A 17,839-nucleotide genomic window follows, 5' to 3' on the forward strand; every position below is an offset into this window, starting at 1 on the left:
GTTTCTACCCCGTTTTCCTCAGCTGCTTCACTGTTGTGAGCCCTGAAGTACAAATTCTAGAATTCGTGTCGCCACAGTTTTGTAAGTTTATTTGCTCCGTTGTCAGTATTTTTTGTCGTTATATTTTGTACTTAAATATTTTGTCTGTTTATTTTTTCAGTTGAATCACACATCACACATCCACGATCAGTTTCGTTTCTCTCGTGTTTACGCCCAGTATGATTAAACTTGAGCATTCAAACTGTGACGCCTGTAGCGCTTACTAGACCTACAAGCTCTGAGGTATTACGTGTGTTTTCTCGCTTCTTGCATTCACATCGAAAACAGGTGACTGCACTCTTAACATCCCTGAACTTGCGAGGAATAAAATCACACCCATTACAAATGAACTTTTTAATGTTTAAGCCCAGATCCTTAAAGTAAATCAACTCCGAAACTTCACAATCAACTTGGCAACCTAAAACCTACTCTTGAAGTCAAGCGTATTGTACGCGTTACACATACGCTCCCAAGCCTAGCCTAGCCTGTTCCCGGTCGTACCCCGGTTATAGGTCCAAGAAAAAAATTAACTGAAAAACAGCCTCAATAAATGCTAAAACGAGGCTCTTGATAATCTGAAAACTACAGGATGTTAAAATTACCAGATTGTACATCGTAAATATAAAGAATACAAAAAAGCCAATATATATAGTTTTTAATCTTTGGAATCCGATTGACCGGACTAAAGCCTCATAACAAATCATTATTTAATCCAATTCCCGATTCAATTATAACCTAATCAGTGTAATGTCATATACATATATAATTTTGTTTATAGGTTAATTAAAATAACTATACACCTCACTATTAAATATCTTTGAGCTCGCATGAACCGAGTCTAAAAAATCATCTTGTTTATATTACTTGTATTACCACGAGCTTAACATCACTAAGCTCACCTCACTTTTGACAGACGTGACATCAAACTTAATGGGTCAATCATTATCCAAACAACAGCGACACCTATGGTATCTGAATCGTTGAGCTGCCTCTTACATGGTGTTTCGCGAAACTATTGGTTGAGGTTTTTACATGAAGTTTATCAACTTGCTAAATGTTCTATAAAGCACAACGTTTGAAAAAACTGCTTTCATATGCATGAAAATAAATCCGAAAAACAAGATTTTTTTTAGATTGAAACGTTTGTCAGCATGCCCCATGTTGAAAAAAAAGAAAAGACAACCTAGAAATGACCTAATAAGACGACGAAACAAAGCCCCCTTTACGCTTAAACAAGTTTCTAGAAACAATATTTGGACATACAGTACATTAAATCAACTTTTACGTTGTTTGTTCGTATGAGTAACCCATTGCTTATAATTAATTTTCATCTGGAACTTACGTACTTTAGAATGATTCAACAATTATTTTGTACACTACTACTCTGTTAACCTAACGTACATATAAGTATAAATTATTATTGTAACAATATCGGAGACTGTGGATTCTTCGCTGCCACAGCACTGTTAACCTTTCAGCCCGGATACCGGTTAAATAGATCACCACCTTATGTCTCGTCAAACCGACACAGAATATAGACACTAATCACCCTCATGTATTATCACAGTCTCCCAGTTTGTACCGTAAACGGTAGCTTGTCTATAGAAGTTGTCTGTAGAAGTCACCACTGAAACAGTTAAAAGATTCTACTCTCAAACACTTGTTAGATACTCGACAACTTCAAGGGGTCCACTGTTTTTTATGAGTCGAGCTGTGAAAAGAAAGGAAACAAACATTGCGGAAACAGAAGAGTCCTGCATAAGGTAAACGTTTTATCAAAGACAAAAAAACTGAGGACTCAGACAGAAAGGTGGTATGCGGGTTTTGCAAGAATTTAGGATTGTGACGTAGCGAAATACATGTAGTTCACGATTTCCTTACAATTTTAGTGGGGTCGTTCACTTTTTTCCCTTCTTATTACTAAAATAAATTACGACGCTAACAAAGATTGTGTAACTGAATTCAAGCGATTTGTTGCTTTGAAAGGGAAATGCAACTAACCTAAAGACTCAGTGTTTTCACCATTCCGAGTTACAACCTAGGACATCAAACAAGTTAGCATCGTATGATGTTAGCTGGGCAGCTTTACAAGTAAAGGACGTTATCCTGCACACATACTAACACAAACAGAAACAAAGCGTACGAGCAAAAAATAACTAATAACAAAACAAAAAACAACAAAAATAGAAACAAAACTCGTTAAAGAACTATTGAGGGACAGCGACTAGTGGTGTTATTATGCAGCTTACGTTTTCATAAAGACATTTGACAATCTTACTAGGCCTTACGAAAATTTCAAATGGGGACGTGAGGGAGTAGGTATGTTACGTTAATGTCAGCATACATGTGGTAACAACTAAAAATAAAAAGGAAATTAAACTGGAGAGGTTGCATACCGTCGCCTGCATCTAAGCGTGAACACGTGACACCGAAACATGCTCTAATTGGGTGTCAAACGTGGCATGATTGGTCATCAAACATTCGAAGTTTAGCAGACCGTAACGCGAACTTTCGCGCTCGAAGTTCAGCACACGAAATGGTGAAAGATTGGACATTGAAGACTTCTTCAGAGAAATTGACCCTGAGCTGTGTCAATATACATACGCCTTTCGCGAGGGTGGTTTAACTTCTAGAATAACCATGAAATATTGCCTGGGGCAAGACTTTCAGGATCTTTCAGAGCGCGAAAGTTCGTGTTACAGTCAGCTAAACTTCAAATGTTTGATGACCAATCATGCCACATTTGACATCCAATTAGAGCATGTTTCGGCGTCACGTGTCCACGCCCAGATGCAAGCGACGGTAAAACCAAACATTTCCTTTGTTATGTTACTGAGTTAACATTGTCAATGGATTTATGAACTGGCAGCTAGGCCGCATTATGAAGCAATTTAAAAGAGCGCAACATAAACTACTTATAGGTTTAAGAACGAAAGTGCTTGTTATGAAAACCACATTCCACCATCAAACAATACTACATCTTTTAACCCTATAAACATTGAAAGCCCTTGTTGAAACTCTAATATGTGATTGTAACAACGAGCACTACGAACAAGATGGTGTTGTTACTTCATTACAGGTTCACAAGTCACTTACTAAGGTCACTCTAAAAACAACATAAACCTAACCTTGAGAAAAAGGATCTTGAGATGAATCCATGTTAAAATACAAAAATATAGGCTGTAGAGAAACGAAAAATTATGAACATGGAGGACAAAGATACTAGAATGGATGAATGAAATGAATGAAAGACTTTATTTAAACATACAACAAAGATACAGTTGGATTCCGCCAATTCAAACTCGGTTATTTCGAATTCGACCCCGTTAATTCGAACTAAACGAAACCATTTCCCTTGGATCTGCCCTCCAGTCATTTACTATCGGTTATTTCGACCTCCTGCTATTTCGAGCTGTTTTTCGTTTCCCCCGAGAGTTCGAAATAGCGGGGTTCAATCTGGACTAGGATACTACGAACGAATACTGTAATGTACCTTGTGGTCTCCCATACAGGCTTGTTTACCAATCATGTCGTAAGTCACCGCAGGTCCTTTCTTCTGACACAAGAACAACGTATTTTAATGCTTTTCTAGTTGTAATGCTAAATCAAATTATGAACCAAGACGGGTGATGTTCTTTGACAACCCAGGCAGACTTCCGGCTGATGTTTCATGCAGCTGGACGCCCGTCTGGGTTTGCAGGCCAACAGGCTAACAGAGAAATTTACCAACATACAAGATACATCTTAACAATTAATGACCATGGGGCTGGAAACTAATATAAGGAACTTCCAAGAGCAACATCACACTGTCCAGGTAATAAATCTGTGCGTAAAATTAATTTCAAGTAATGATGATCAGTGCCATTGCAATCTCATTTGTCACAAGATAATGCCTACATTCAAGTCCATTCCTGAAAAAAAAAAAACCCATTCATTTTGATAACTTTAATCTGAAGACACTACGCAGTTTGGTTGGACATTAAGGACGTTCGCGCTAATTGTTTCTGCGCACCCTTAACACGCCTGCAAATTCACACGCCACGTCATGCATGACCGCGCGCGCTAAGTAATAAAATGAACAGCGATAGGTCAGATGGCCGTTGCTATAGCTATGCCTGGATTTAACGATCTTGGACGTTCGGTGACCCTATTTTTCTTTTAATGGATCCTTTTCTCTACCAATTTTCTACGTTTAGCGAAAAAATGAAGAAAATCTATCGACTAGAAGTTTGAATACATCGAATTCCGTTCTTTTCAGCTCTTCGTTTATCTGTGCGACGGTTTCAAATGCTTCTCGAACGGTTAAGTTTTGTGAAAACGTTTGGTAACATTTGAAATTATTTACGCAACAGACCCACTTCTACAAAATATGAATAAGATCGTTGCCTCCGTTGACTCACCTTCGATACTTTTAACTATAAACCCTTGTAGACCATGCTGAATTACGTGCGCCAAAATTTCACAATCGGGGTAGTTTTCCACACGCATTATCTCTGAAACGAAGTCGGTGAACCCCAATTTTTTTTTTTTTTTGCATTTTTGACACAAGTAACTCATTATCTGACCGCAGTAAAAAAATTAAAAAAAATCTACCGACTGGAAAATTTCCGCGCGAACGTCCTTAAATCAAGTTCCCCCTTTTATTTTCTTGACACCAAAGTGACTGCCCCCCCCCCCCTCCCCCGTGTGACTAGACATGTACCTGGTCTATTATTGCTCTGCTAGAATGACTCAAAAAGATTCTGTCGCACCATGATGGGCACCTGGAAATATTCATCAAATAAAAGTAAGTGAAATAAAACTACTGTTAAAATCTTACAAGTAATATATATCAAAATAATGCTACTTTAAATTGAGAAACGTCTTAACAGAAGCTAACAGATATCACAATTGTACTTCTAAACTGTTCTGTGATAAGCATCGAGGAAGCAGATACAGTGGAGCCCCGCCTTACGGTCACCTCGTTATTACGGCCATTTTTTTTGCTCGGCAAAACACCCATGCATTTTCCTATAAGAAATCCCCGTTAATGCGGCTACCGGCCACAATCTGAAATCCCATCCTGTATAATCCTTTATAAATATACCCTGTTTATAGGGCCACTCAAACCAGTTATGTCCATCTTTCCATTGTTAATATTATATGTAGTAATCAAAGTTTCAATTTCAAAAAGTTATATCTACATTCTCGGTGCTTATCACAGAACAGTTGTTTAGAATTAAGTGCAATTGTGATATATCTGTTAGGTTCTGTTAAGACGCTTCTCAATTTGGACCAGTCATTAAATTTGACCCTACCTAGTTAACACGGCCAAATATTATTGGACCGTAAATGTGTTTTAACAGGTTTCCACTTTATAGTTTTTAAAAAAGTAACTGGTTTGAGCGACCATATAAACGGGGTAAAAGTATAAAGGATTACAAAGGTTGGGATTTCAGAATGTGGCCGTTGGCCGTATTAACGGGATGGCCGCATTAACAGGGTTCTCTTATAAGAAAATGTACGGGCGTTTTGCTGGGACAAAAAAAGTGGTCGTAATAACGAGGTGACCGTAATAACGAGGTGACCGTAAGGCGGGGTTCCACTGTACTTTTTACCACGACAAGTTTGATGTTCTCTAAGATGACTGGAATAATAGCTTCCAAGACACTTGTCCAACAGTCCATATTCGTATTCCCGGTATTGGACTGGAACTAGCTTGCCACTGAGGCTTATGCGGAGCGTCTTTTCAAATCTCTTTTTAATGATATTCCCCTTCGTAAGCCTTCATTGCAAGCTAGTTCTAATCCACGACCAAAAATAAAAACATGGTCCATTAGACGAGTAAACAAAGCCACAAAGTAAAGTTTCATTTTTTTGCTGTTATTATTATTATTTTTTTTTTGAGGATCTTTGGATCTACGTACCTTACATACAATACCTCGCTTTTTCTTAGACTTACGTACTTTCAGTTTTTTTTGACGTTTTTACAACAGTGAGTCTCTATTAAAATTGAAAAGCCCTCGAGAATAAGGACCCTTCCGAGCAGTCGGAGCGAATGATGAGTTGGGTCCTCTGTTTCCATTCATCATAGAAACAAGTATTTCCCAGGCATAGGAATTCTATTATTATTATGTCAAGTTAGTATCATCGTTAGAAAAGTGAATTTAACTTTCATGATCAACTGAATATGGAATTCATATGTTGGGTGTGAATGATAACATTAACAAGTATTTTAATTTTGTTTAAGAGGATGACATGGAGGAGAAACAGTGGAAACGAAGCTTAAGGAGAAAGGATTAAAATCTTGGACAGAGGCGGTATCAGCTGCAGAGGATAGGATAGCCTGGAAGCAGAGGGGCGACAGCCCAATTCTCCACTAGGAGAATGGAACAATGGTTAAAGTGAAGGAGCTTGTATGGTGTACCTTGAGTCTCCATAAACTGTTGTTTCCTTGATATTTTCACTGAAAGGATAGCTGTTAAAGAAAGTAAACTACACTATTACAAACCATATCATGTACAATGCAAGTAATTTTAATTAAGTCAATTTATTAACATTACAGATGATTTCCAGTCCGTACTGCCCAGTCTCAGGACCCTAAAGTTTGTAAACATTATAAATCTCACTCGATGGAATGCGAATTGATGTTATTCGTTATGAACCACATACCTTATCTTTGAGGCCTTTCAAATTCTTTTTCTAGCAGCTTCATTGATTTTTACAGCAGCCCTGAAGTTGTTTCATCAAGCGAAATGAGAAAGAACGGGGTATAAAGCTTCGACCGCTTCGCATCCGTAATGGCGGTTGTTTTGAAACTTTGAATTTACTTCATCTAAGTAGTTGCAAAATGTTTACATTTTGTGATGTCTTACATGAAACAAAACAAAAAACGCAAACAGACTCTTGAGGACATCGAGAGTGTGCAGTACGGACTGGAAATCATCTTTAATAAACTGCAATAATTGGGTTTTTCTGTCTTGGAAAGTAAAGGTACTGTTTGACTTGCAAATGACAAAAAAAATAAGCTGCACAATCATGTTACCTACTGCATCAAATGAATACAAATACTAGTACCCCGAAATGGTGTTACCTGAGGAACAGTGATTTTAATATTCCACGTTTTTGCACAGTGCATTATGGAAAACATTCTTTACGATATTTTGGGCCCCATCTTTGGAACAAATTAGACCATACTGATAGAGAGATACCTAATGTTAAGAGTTTTAACAACAGTATTAGACCTATCACTCTTAATAGATAATTGTAAGAACTGTGATATATGCTGCTAGGCCGCTTAAAACATTTATATTTTGTATTATTATATTTGATATCTATAAGCTTTTTATATCTTACTTAGTTCATATATTTCATTTACTTCTTTATTTAATTATTTTATACATTATTCATTACATTGTAAATGATTTTATTGTAAATAATAATGACAAATGCATTATCGCAGTGAACACAGTTTACTTTTGAGACCTTGATTATGAACAATGAACTTAACATTGCTCTTGGAAATCATGCAGTGCGTGTGCAACCTACAGATTATTCACTAATCTGCTAGCAGATTAGCGAAAAATCCGTAGGTTGCACTGTTTCCCAGAATTAACTGTAGGCTTTTAGCCAATGAGAAGACAGATGGTGACTACAATGTAATACAAGTTAGTGAAAACAAAATGTACCTTGGACAAAATGAAATATCGAACTCAAACAATCTGTCCATGAAAGAATCAAACTCTCTGTTGTACTTTGAAAACTTCTTTCCATTGTGGTTTCTGAAGATACTTTGGTCATGAAACTTGAAAATGCGAGGTTCCAGTGTAAGGAAAATCTACCAAATATAATATAGAGTGCATTTATGTAATTAATACCAACAATTAACTCACTTATCAATTTTTTGAGTTAAGTTATTCTAATTTATTTCACCCCATGAACATGGATATAAAAATACACTAGGAGCTTAAAGAGGTGAGGATGTTAACTTCTACACTGTAATATGTACACCAACAAAACAATACACAAGCTGTTTGCATGTTAGAAGCAGAGCACAAGTGAATTGGGTCATGACTTAATCATTCACCACATGTAATGGTGTTTTCATATTGATATGACAAATGTGTACGGCATTTCACTAATAACTCAGTCCAGTGAAATGAGGGCTCACCTTGTCAGCCTTCTTTCTATCTCTGAATATGATCTTTGAAGGAGTGCTCTCACCATCCTTTCTGATATGCTGTTGTGGTAACCCAGCACAGAGAGACTACAAAGAACCAAGTATGAAAATCAGCCCAATAATAAGCACAATCCAAGTGACACATCCACTGTAGGCTCTGTAACTGAATTTGTACATCTACAGCCAAACCTCTCCATACGGACATCTCTGCAATATGGACACCTCTCTAATACGGACAGTTTCCTATGAACCGGCAAAATTCTCATACATTTCCTCTAAAAAAAACCCTCTAAAAAATGGACCCTCTCTAAAAGGGACAACAAACACTAAATCTCGGCCCCAGGGAGCAAATTTATACAAATTTAACCTCTTTACTATGGACACTCCAGGGGACCAGGTGTCAATAATTTGCGGTATGCACTATTTCCTCTCGGCGGTTACACAAACATGTTACTCTAGTAAAACTATTGCTACACCTTTAATATTGTACTTTTAAAATATGTTGTGTTAAGTTTTTAGGTGCAGTTTTTCGTTTTGTTCCAAAATTTGTACGCACCGCATATAACTGAGAAGTACAATAAAGTTAAACAATTTAGATTCAGAAATTCACAAGACACTCACTTTTGGGCCTGATTTTAGGTACTAAACACTCTAAACTGTCCGTGAAGACTTAAAGGTGATGTGATCATAGTGAGTCTCCAATACGGACACCTCCCTAATACGGACACTTTGCTCAGTCCCTTTGGTGTCTTTATTAGAGAGGTTATGTCCTTATTAGGAGATGGCTGGTTAGGAGAGGCACTGTCATCATATGTCCTTTGGCTGCAACACAGGTGACAGAGAAAGGGGCTGTAGAGCCAACACTGTACATATATAAACGGTCCATACTTGCTCAATAAATAAATGGGCACTAGCCATTACCTCATACTGTACTCCAAATAATACTTGTCACTCTAGTAAGCAATACTGTACATGAACAAAATGTATGTGACCAGCTATGACTGTTTATATTCACTGAAGCCTTTTACAAAGACAAAGCATTAGGTTATTTAACTTCTGATCAGATAACAGTTTTCGCATACCCATGAATGTGAGTACAGTAAACTATAGGTGTGAACACACTGTAACTTGTTGAAAAACTCCACATTATTTTTTAGACTGTACCTCCACTACTCTCTTATTGTCAAGTCTAAAGTTGAAGTCACCAAATAGCATGTAAGGAACCAAAGGAATAGAACTCTCATGTAATCTGAAAAAGAAAAACATTAAAGATCTATAATATTTATAGTGTCACCAGCAACATCGAACATAAGTTAACTTATACTTCAGCTACTAAATTATACGTTGAAAGGAATTTGTAATTCACACCTTACAGTAATGATTGTAATTCATATTTGCTTTGGTTTTGCATAACTCTGCTATGCGATTGACAAAAAAAAAATTATGCACACCACGTTGTCATCCAATCAGAAGTTACACCAATACCAATAATTACTGTGGCTAACTCACTCATTTTCTTGTGCTTCGCACCAGCTAAATGTACAGCATTTGCATCAAGTTTTGATTAGTTCATTGGATAACCTGTACCCTTTGTGACTGACCAAAGCAGCAACTTTCAATTTGTTTTTATAACAATGGACAAACTTTCTATTACTTTGAATTGTAATAATACTAATCATGACAATAAAACTATGTTAAAATTATTGTTATTATTGTTATCGTTGTCGTTGTTATTATTATTATTATTATTATTATTATTATTATTGTAATTAAAATTTTACTACAAGTCTGACTAGCAAGCATTTTGTTGATGACTACTGTTTAACAATTGGCTTCTCATAAAGCAGACTGTACTATGAAAATGCATTTGGAATTATAACGACAACAGCAATCTCTCAGTTAAAGTTGTCACCTTACCTGTCTAAAACATGGTCAAGAGCTCTCTTGCGATTTTTACTGTACACAGATGGAGTCTAAATTAAAGTGCAAAAACTAATATTTGTACATGACAAGAACACACATGATTGCACAGTGAAACCTCCATTTAACGAAGACTGTGGTATAATGAACGATATTCTTCACCTCAGTAATAGTAAATTATATGGAAAAGAACCTGATATATTGAAACTTGATTATAGCGAACATCTTTCTCCAGTCCCTTGGTCCTTTGTTAAATCAAAGTTTCACTGTATAACTGGTTGAGTGCCAAGATACTAAAGCTCACTAACTGTGTAATACTTGAAACAGAGGGTCCTACAGTAGTTAATGTATCTGCTAGTATAATCATGCACAAAAGGAAACTACTAATTTGTAACAAAGAGAGAATCGGGCTGTTATAATGGTAAATATTATAATATCGAATACAGTCCAAACTCCCATAAGTGACCACTCAAAATGTCAAGCCTATGTGGTTGCTTACTGGAGGTGGGCAGTTACGAGAGTTTAGGCTGCATTGGGTCAAAATTATTGTGCTTCATTAGCATATGGTTTGCGACTGCAGAGACTAACAGTACTCCATGTTTTATTCATGTGAAAAGTCAATCTCAAGAAAAAATATGGCACTTCCCACTGAGAAATTTCTGTCTCTTGTGCTACCCAGAAATGCGATAATGTTACTGCATTATCCAATTTCTGCTCTAATATCTCTCAATTCATAGCATATCGTTTAATTTATATTACTCATATGGTTTGTTAGGCACATTTGATCATATTCACATGTTAATTTGTGCCTTAGAAATATTAAATATTATTATTATTATTATTATTATCATTATTATTATTATTAAGTCATCGCTTTAGGGAGGTTAAAAATCAAACAAAATTTCAAACTTTTAGCTCTAACAATGGTCACAGCCATTTACAAGAAGTGGTTGCTAACAAGGGGTTCCACACAACAATAAGGACTCTTTGTATTCTGGAAAACTGGTTGCTGAGGAGAGGTGGTCGCAACCGAAGGTTCGACTGTACCTATATTGCACTTTTTCTATGAGTCAAAATAATCAAAGCGCAAGTTGTTGTCCTCACAACATGCACTGTATACGATGTGCACTGTATACGAGAAAGCAAAAAACTTCAGGTTTTGATCTACACTTTTTAGTAGTAATAATATATACTAATAATTTCAAAGGTGATAGTAATGGTTGGGGTGTCAGTACTGATGATGTTGATGGTCCCACATACAGCAAGTCCATTGTACATGACTTGTGTCTTACTTGCTCAGCTCTTAGTATGCTCTGTTGATGAGCAGCAGCTGTAATTTAGGACCAGAGAATGGTATGATCTTTCCATCACCTTGAGCAACAAAACTAGTTTTCATAAAGCCATTTTCAAGCTTGCATTTTTCCTCCAAGATCCTTAATGATGATTATGATGATGATGACAATAATACTGCTTTGACTTAGTCCATCAAGTTGTAGAGTATGTCACGCATCTCACTGTTTGCTTTTAAAACTAGTGCTCTCTGACCAATCCCAGTTACAGTACTTGTAGAAACTGACAACAATGTTGCCGCTACAAAGCTTGAACAGTGTTTATCAAACACTGCTCCAAGTTTCCAGACTTTCGGTCTAGCAGTGCCGACTACACAAATAATATGTAGACTGTGTTAATTTTCGCCTGATATTTTCTCTTTAAGTTCATTTCTTCTTTTTCTTTTATAAAATGAAACTTTACAGGTGTATGGCAGTTCTCTCTCCTTACACATACAAGGTATTTGTCATTTCAAGCTTTACAACCAATCTACATGTACTTGTGAAAGTGTACCTTCTCAAGTAAATACACTTTTTTATCATTATTCAGCTTGTGTGTTTGTTGTTGACTTTTTATGCTGGCATTGGAACTAAAATTTAATATGACAAGCGCACATAAATTCTCAGTAGACATGCAGAAGAAATAATGAACCAAAAAAGTTCCAATTCAAGTACAGAAAGGAGTTGTACACAGTCAAGTATATTTGGGATTAGTACTTTTAACAATGTTATGATTAACATACATGTAATACTTAATAAAAATATGATTCAAGTATATCTAATTTTATTACTCACTAACTCAATGGAGACTAAGTTTGAAGCATCATGGAAGAGATGGATGTTCAGTAAATCAAACACACTGCAACACAAAATATAATAATCGGTGAAGTTAAAAATTGAATGTCTGAAGGGAAAACTCAGATAAAAAATGTACAGACACCACAACTGTACAATGTACACACATTCCACATACTACACCAGATCAAATAGATCTAATTTAAATAACTCACAGATTGGCTGAAAAACTGGACTATAATATTGTATCGTCTGGAGTATAAACTGTACATGTAAAAAAGTACGTATTATTGTTTTGCTTAAGGCGTAATAGGCCATTTCTGAGGTACATGTACATGTACACGTACCTTGTTCCTCTGTTTCAAAACAAGTCCTTGACAATGTGCAAAATCTCTCAGGAATCTCTTACAGTGTATTTGAAAATAATTTGAGTTTGATTTGCATGAAAATGAACAGCACCCTCTACACTACATGTAGAGTAAGATTTTCTTACTTAGCCAGCTTGTGTCTTACCATTTGTTTATCTTCCACCGTGTTCTCATGAAGCCCTTACGTGACCATTTGAACTGTATGGAATTACACAAACAAGTTACAAACTTCATACTTGTTTAACTGAATTGCACTGTCTGCACTGGCATTCCTGTATATTCATGTGTCATAGTACTGAGGGAATATTCTTCCTACAAGTAGATGCAGTTCTGATGTTTTTGTTGTAAATGGGATACATGTACAGATATATAAAGAGTCTGTAATATTTATTAGCCTATGTTGATCGCACTGATCAAAGCACAACTTACATGTAGCAAAAGATCTTTTTGTGCTTTTTACCAGACTAAGCCATGAACATATACATGTTACGACTCAAGACAGTAGGTTTATTTAGTATGTCTTTTAAATATTGTGTTTGTTGAGCTTCTGAGTAAATTAATTTGGGTTATTTGCCTTGCTCGAAATCTTTGTAGTAGCAACAAAGATGGTTAATTCAGTCAGAAAATTAAACCTAAACTTCCCATTCATAACAGACACATTGAAATTAGTATTTAATCTTACCTTTGGGAAGAAATCCAAAGGAAATTTTTCTTTTTCCACGAATGGGATATCTGTCAGGCTTCCCACAGAGGTCTAAGGACAGCCAAGCATAATACGGTGGACATAAATTATTATCACAACAAAGTAACACAAATTCAATGAATGTAGTAGTTTTATAACAGAGCAAAAGGTTGTATATAAAGGCCTAGTAAATAGATAAAGTTAATGAGACACTACACTCACTTCTTCACCTTCAATCTTGGTGAATGTGCAATCTTCATTTAAGGTTTTTGTAAAGATGAGAAAGGAAAAGAAACAATGTTAATGTTCAGTTAATAATAATACTATTAATTAATCATCCAACATGTGTAATACATGCAAAAAAGACAACTACCGCAAACTTCCAAAAGTAACGACCCTCTGACAGTAGCGCCTCCCAGAGAGTAACGCCAAAAAATTATGGCCTTTAATAAATCCTGAAAGTAGCAACCCCCTGAAAGTAGCAACCCCCTGAAAGTAGCGAGCCCACCCATACCCCTCCCTTCCCAAAACAGTAAGATCCAGGTTCAATAGTATTTATTTTTCCAATCAATAGTCAGGTGAAAGCTATATAATTATGGTAACTTGATTTAAGGCACTCTACAACAAGGGAAATTTGACTGATTTTTCATCATAAAAAACATTTTTATCTCCATTTCTTGTCTTTCTTGAAGATGCCGAGAGATACATATGGACTTCAAAAGCTGTAACTCTGCAATAAAACTGTCCTATTAATAATTACTGAACAGTACAGTTAGTCTGTTTACAGGTGTATTCCTTACAACTTCTAACAACCAATATGCTTTGAATAACTGTGTGTATAAAAAAGTGGTATCTAATATAGCTAACCAAGGTTTCATGATGAAATCAAGTGGATGGTGAACAATCAATACCCTGAAAAAGGCGGCTACTTCTGTCAAAAACTGAGCGATGTTTTTGACAAACACACTGCACAAATGTTTTCATTTTATCTCCATCCAATTTGTTTTTCCCACAATTGCTGAAATTGAAGAACAAGAGATTCTTCATACTTATTTTGTTTGGAAATTTAGGCAATGTGCAAAGAAAGTCTGGTCCGATAGCCCAGGGCTACTGGATTTTCCAGTCAGGCTAGTGGCTAGTGGATTCTGTACCTAGCTTCCCCGATAGGCAAGTGAAGTTTTACGAGAAAATTTTTGAGGAAATTCAAATTACAGACTGTACTGTAAAAGATGAACTTTTTGTGGGCTAGTAAGAAAGATTTTGGAGGATGATTTTTGTGCATCATAGTTAGTAGGAGCTTCCCCAAATGGCAAGCCTGAAAATTGAGTAGCTTGTCCTTTCTTTGCTGGGTTGAGATTTCCTCTTACTGTTTTCCTTAAGCTCAAATTTCTAAAGGTTTAGGAGACTCACCGCATTCTAGAACACAGGTTTTTGGTAGTTTTGAGCCGAAACAAGCGTGCATGGTTAAGTATGTGACAGAGAAACAAACACATGGACAACAAGTTACTCCTCAATATTTAGTTCTATGCGGGCTAACAGCTACAGATCTTACAAAGCCGAATTATAACATACATAACTAAAGCAAAGCGCACGCTCTGATTGGTTAATTTAGCATCTACTATTTGCCCATGGGTGTACGCTGCTGACGTGTGTGCTAATGTTTACAATGCAAATCTTTTGACAGACATTGTTTCCAAAGTAATGGCCGACGTTCTTCTGCCAGAAATGCGAAACTGTCTTCACAGTTGTCTGAAGATGAAAATTTATCGAGCTACTGGTCTGCAGTCGGTCGTCATGAATGAATTTTCGCGCGCTTGTTTTCTCTTGTCATGTAAGACTACACGAACATTTTTTGTGATGTCGCTCAATAAAAGGACTTCTGTAGTTCCATTGTCTCAATGTTATGTTATAAAACAAATGGTAAACGCCATAGCGTGCACTATTGAGTTATGGATGCACTTGGGAGGTTTGCTAAGCACTCAAGAAGCTAGAGCCGCACTCGGCTATTGCCTCGTGTGACTCTTACGCTTCTTTCATGCTTAGCAACCTCCCACGTGCATCCATAACTCAATAGTGCACGCTATGGCGTTTGCCATTTGTTAAAGAAAATATTACACTCCATACATCTGACATTTATATGTATGAAAATATAAAAATAAATACAAGTATCTTGCTAATACCTTCAAAATTCCAGAGTGATGCATCCTCTAAGGACTTGCTTACCAGATATATACAACCAAGAGCCTGATGATGGAAATAATGACAACAGGGCTATTAATAAAGGACAGTGTCCAGCAAAGTCCGATGCCTGTTACAATACAGTGTTCATTGCCTCTTTCTTTTTTTTACTTTAATAGCAGATAATTTGCACGTTGTTGTTATTTGACTATAACTACCAGAATTCCTTTCGTTTACTCTTTATTATTTAAATTTTGAAGCCCCAGTGGCGCTTAAATAACAATTACCCTAATTAGCATGAGAAACAGAAAAAGTGAAGGATTCTGGTAGTTGTAGTCAAATGACACCATCATGAAAATTACCTATTTGGCGCACTAAATCGATTTTCACTTCTACACTGTTGATGAACTACTGAAACTCATTAAAAATAATGTCACATTTAATACAGTCTTTGTCTTTACATGCAATACACAGTCACACAAATTTCACAGGATCTCTAGCTAAACCCCACTAAAAAACAATGCTCTCTTCTATCACTTAACACTAATTTTATAACATTACCCCTGTTCCAAGAAATGGCACGAAGAGAACCTAGGGTCTGAAATTAACTTTTTTAGGCAGGTACTGAAAGAAGTTTCTTGCTTGAAACCAAACACTAAGTTTTTCTTCCTTGAATGCCAGTTCAAGACACTAAAAGTTAGTTGCCTAATGGGGACTAGCCTCAAAATTCTGGTCACCAACACTCAATTTTTAGACACATTGGAGACCAGCTGGTTGCAATTTCGGACCCTGGAACCAATCATGATCAAGAATTTTGTTATAGATATGACTAGTACTAGTAATCAGACCAAGTGGAGCACAGTTCAGGGAGTAATTGTGCGAGGCCGATTTGAATTATGAGCACAGTTACTCCCTGAATTGTGCGACACAAGGTCCAATTACTAATTAATCGTATCTGTAACAAATTTCAGAATTAAAATGTCTTTTTAGAAATTCTTTTGAGTGGAAACTTCTGTAGAATTCTTCATAAGTTTTGAAAATGGAAACATTGTGAAGGAAGCCATTAAAGCGTGCATAATTGATGTGCAAATTACATGGGTATCCAATTACAGGCATCCAATCACAAAAAGTTCAAATTGGATACCTGTAATTGGACACCCACATGATCGCGTGCTGATTATGTGGCAAATAGGTGTGCAGAGAACCAATCACAATCGAGAATTTTGTCATAGATAGCATTTATACTGGAACAGTAGAAAATAATAAGCTGTACATGTATGATTAAACTGTTAAGATCAGTTACAGTTAGCTTAGTATGAAAGTTTATCTGGAATTTCCTACCGTATATTGCTCTTGTTTATGGTAATCTTGATCGAACCATGCTCGCACTTTGTCAAATTTTTCTTTCAGTTGAGACTGACCAAGGAAGACACTGAAATAGAAATGGCAGTTTAATCACATATTTTCGATGTCTTGCTTCATCATGAAAAGAAAGAGCAATTAAGCTGTACCAGCTCCGAGTATAAACATACACCTACCGCGTAAAGTCCTTCACATTTTCTAGTGATTCCTCACCCGATTCTTTTCCTCCACTTTCTTGAAAGTGCAGTGCCACAAACTTCGGTTTAAGTCTTGTTATTGTCTGCCGATAACAACCCCCAAAATGTCAATTAATGGAAATTCCAAAGACATTCTTACAGCTCAATCAGGCCGAGTGAGCTTTTTACACCTTTTATTTCCAGGTTGACCAATACTTACACCGACTGTTTCACGAATCCAGCCTTTCTCAAGACCATCTCGCTACAAATGAAACAGAAGAAAGAACTTAACATTTCAAAGCTGTCGATAATTGCCAACAAGGGAATACAAACCGAATGCCTCCTTTTGTAAACAAACTCGATAAAAAAGCAAAACAAAATACCTCGCTTTTCACACTTGTTTAAACAATAATCTTCGCATAAACTAGGCTCACAGAAAAAATCTCAGCGGTTAAGCCTGTGTTCTACCATGTTCTTCGCAAGAAAAAGTCAACGATCCGTTGACAAATCCTGTAGGAACTTGATGCCCCACATGTAACGACATCTTCCCCATTTCCGATGGGAAACTGTTTTCAATTTAGAAACCAGTAAATTTGGTACAAAAACTCACATTTTCAAAGACGGAACCAACATTTGCTGTTATGAGCAGAACCGGCACAGTGTGCTCTCCCATATTCATCTATCACTGAACATCTTTTGTATTCTTTGGCATTTTCATGCCTCGTCGAATTGGCTGGTAGAGGTTTGTATACGCTTCCTTTTCGTGCCTATGGGGTTTGTGGGATTGTACCTCCCACGAGGAAGAATCCGAGTAAGTCGAAAAAGTCGACGTA

General features: G+C 36.5%; 1 protein-coding gene across 4 annotated transcripts; it reads right to left on the bottom strand.

Annotated features, from left to right (window-relative positions):
- Positions 1–378: 378 nt before the first annotated feature.
- Positions 379–17,829, bottom strand: LOC110042648 (inositol polyphosphate-5-phosphatase A-like). 4 transcript variants are annotated; one of them, XM_089284436.1, is made up of 19 exons: positions 17,617–17,829; positions 17,227–17,268; positions 17,007–17,110; positions 16,810–16,900; positions 15,471–15,534; positions 13,513–13,544; positions 13,291–13,362; positions 12,754–12,806; positions 12,241–12,304; positions 10,115–10,170; positions 9,362–9,446; positions 8,189–8,284; positions 7,707–7,855; positions 6,446–6,496; positions 4,742–4,802; positions 3,533–3,592; positions 3,168–3,219; positions 2,041–2,077; positions 379–1,750 (listed from the first exon to the last, which is right to left on the bottom strand). In XM_089284436.1, the coding sequence occupies exons 1-18, from the start codon at positions 17,683–17,685 to the stop codon at positions 2,058–2,060; spliced, it is 1,221 nt and encodes a 406-aa protein (XP_089140562.1). In that variant the 5' UTR covers positions 17,686–17,829; the 3' UTR covers positions 379–1,750; positions 2,041–2,057. The 4 variants fall into 4 exon arrangements, with proteins under 4 accessions (XP_089140562.1, XP_089140555.1, XP_089140552.1 ...); XM_089284429.1 differs by having other exon boundaries at positions 3,533–3,595; XM_089284426.1 differs by lacking the exon at positions 2,041–2,077.
- Between the last annotated feature and the right edge of the window lie 10 nt (positions 17,830–17,839).

This window comes from Orbicella faveolata, unplaced genomic scaffold, assembly GCF_042242905.1.
Source record: "Orbicella faveolata isolate gen_17 unplaced genomic scaffold, um_ofav_v1 contig_1, whole genome shotgun sequence".
Classification (NCBI taxonomy): Eukaryota; Metazoa; Cnidaria; class Anthozoa; order Scleractinia; family Merulinidae; genus Orbicella; species Orbicella faveolata.

Excerpts from the sequence above, each read along its gene's own strand:
- LOC110042648 (XM_089284420.1), bottom strand. The coding sequence starts at position 17,685 with ATGAATATGGGAGAGCACACTGTGCCGGTTCTGCTCATAACAGCAAAT. Across the intron at positions 13,545-15,470 it reads ATCACTCTGGAATTTTGAAG|ATTGCACATTCACCAAGATT; the intron begins GTATTAGCAAGA and ends CCTTAAATGAAG. Across the intron at positions 12,305-12,753 it reads CGGTGGAAGATAAACAAATG|TGTGTTTGATTTACTGAACA; the intron begins GTAAGACACAAG and ends TTTGTGTTGCAG.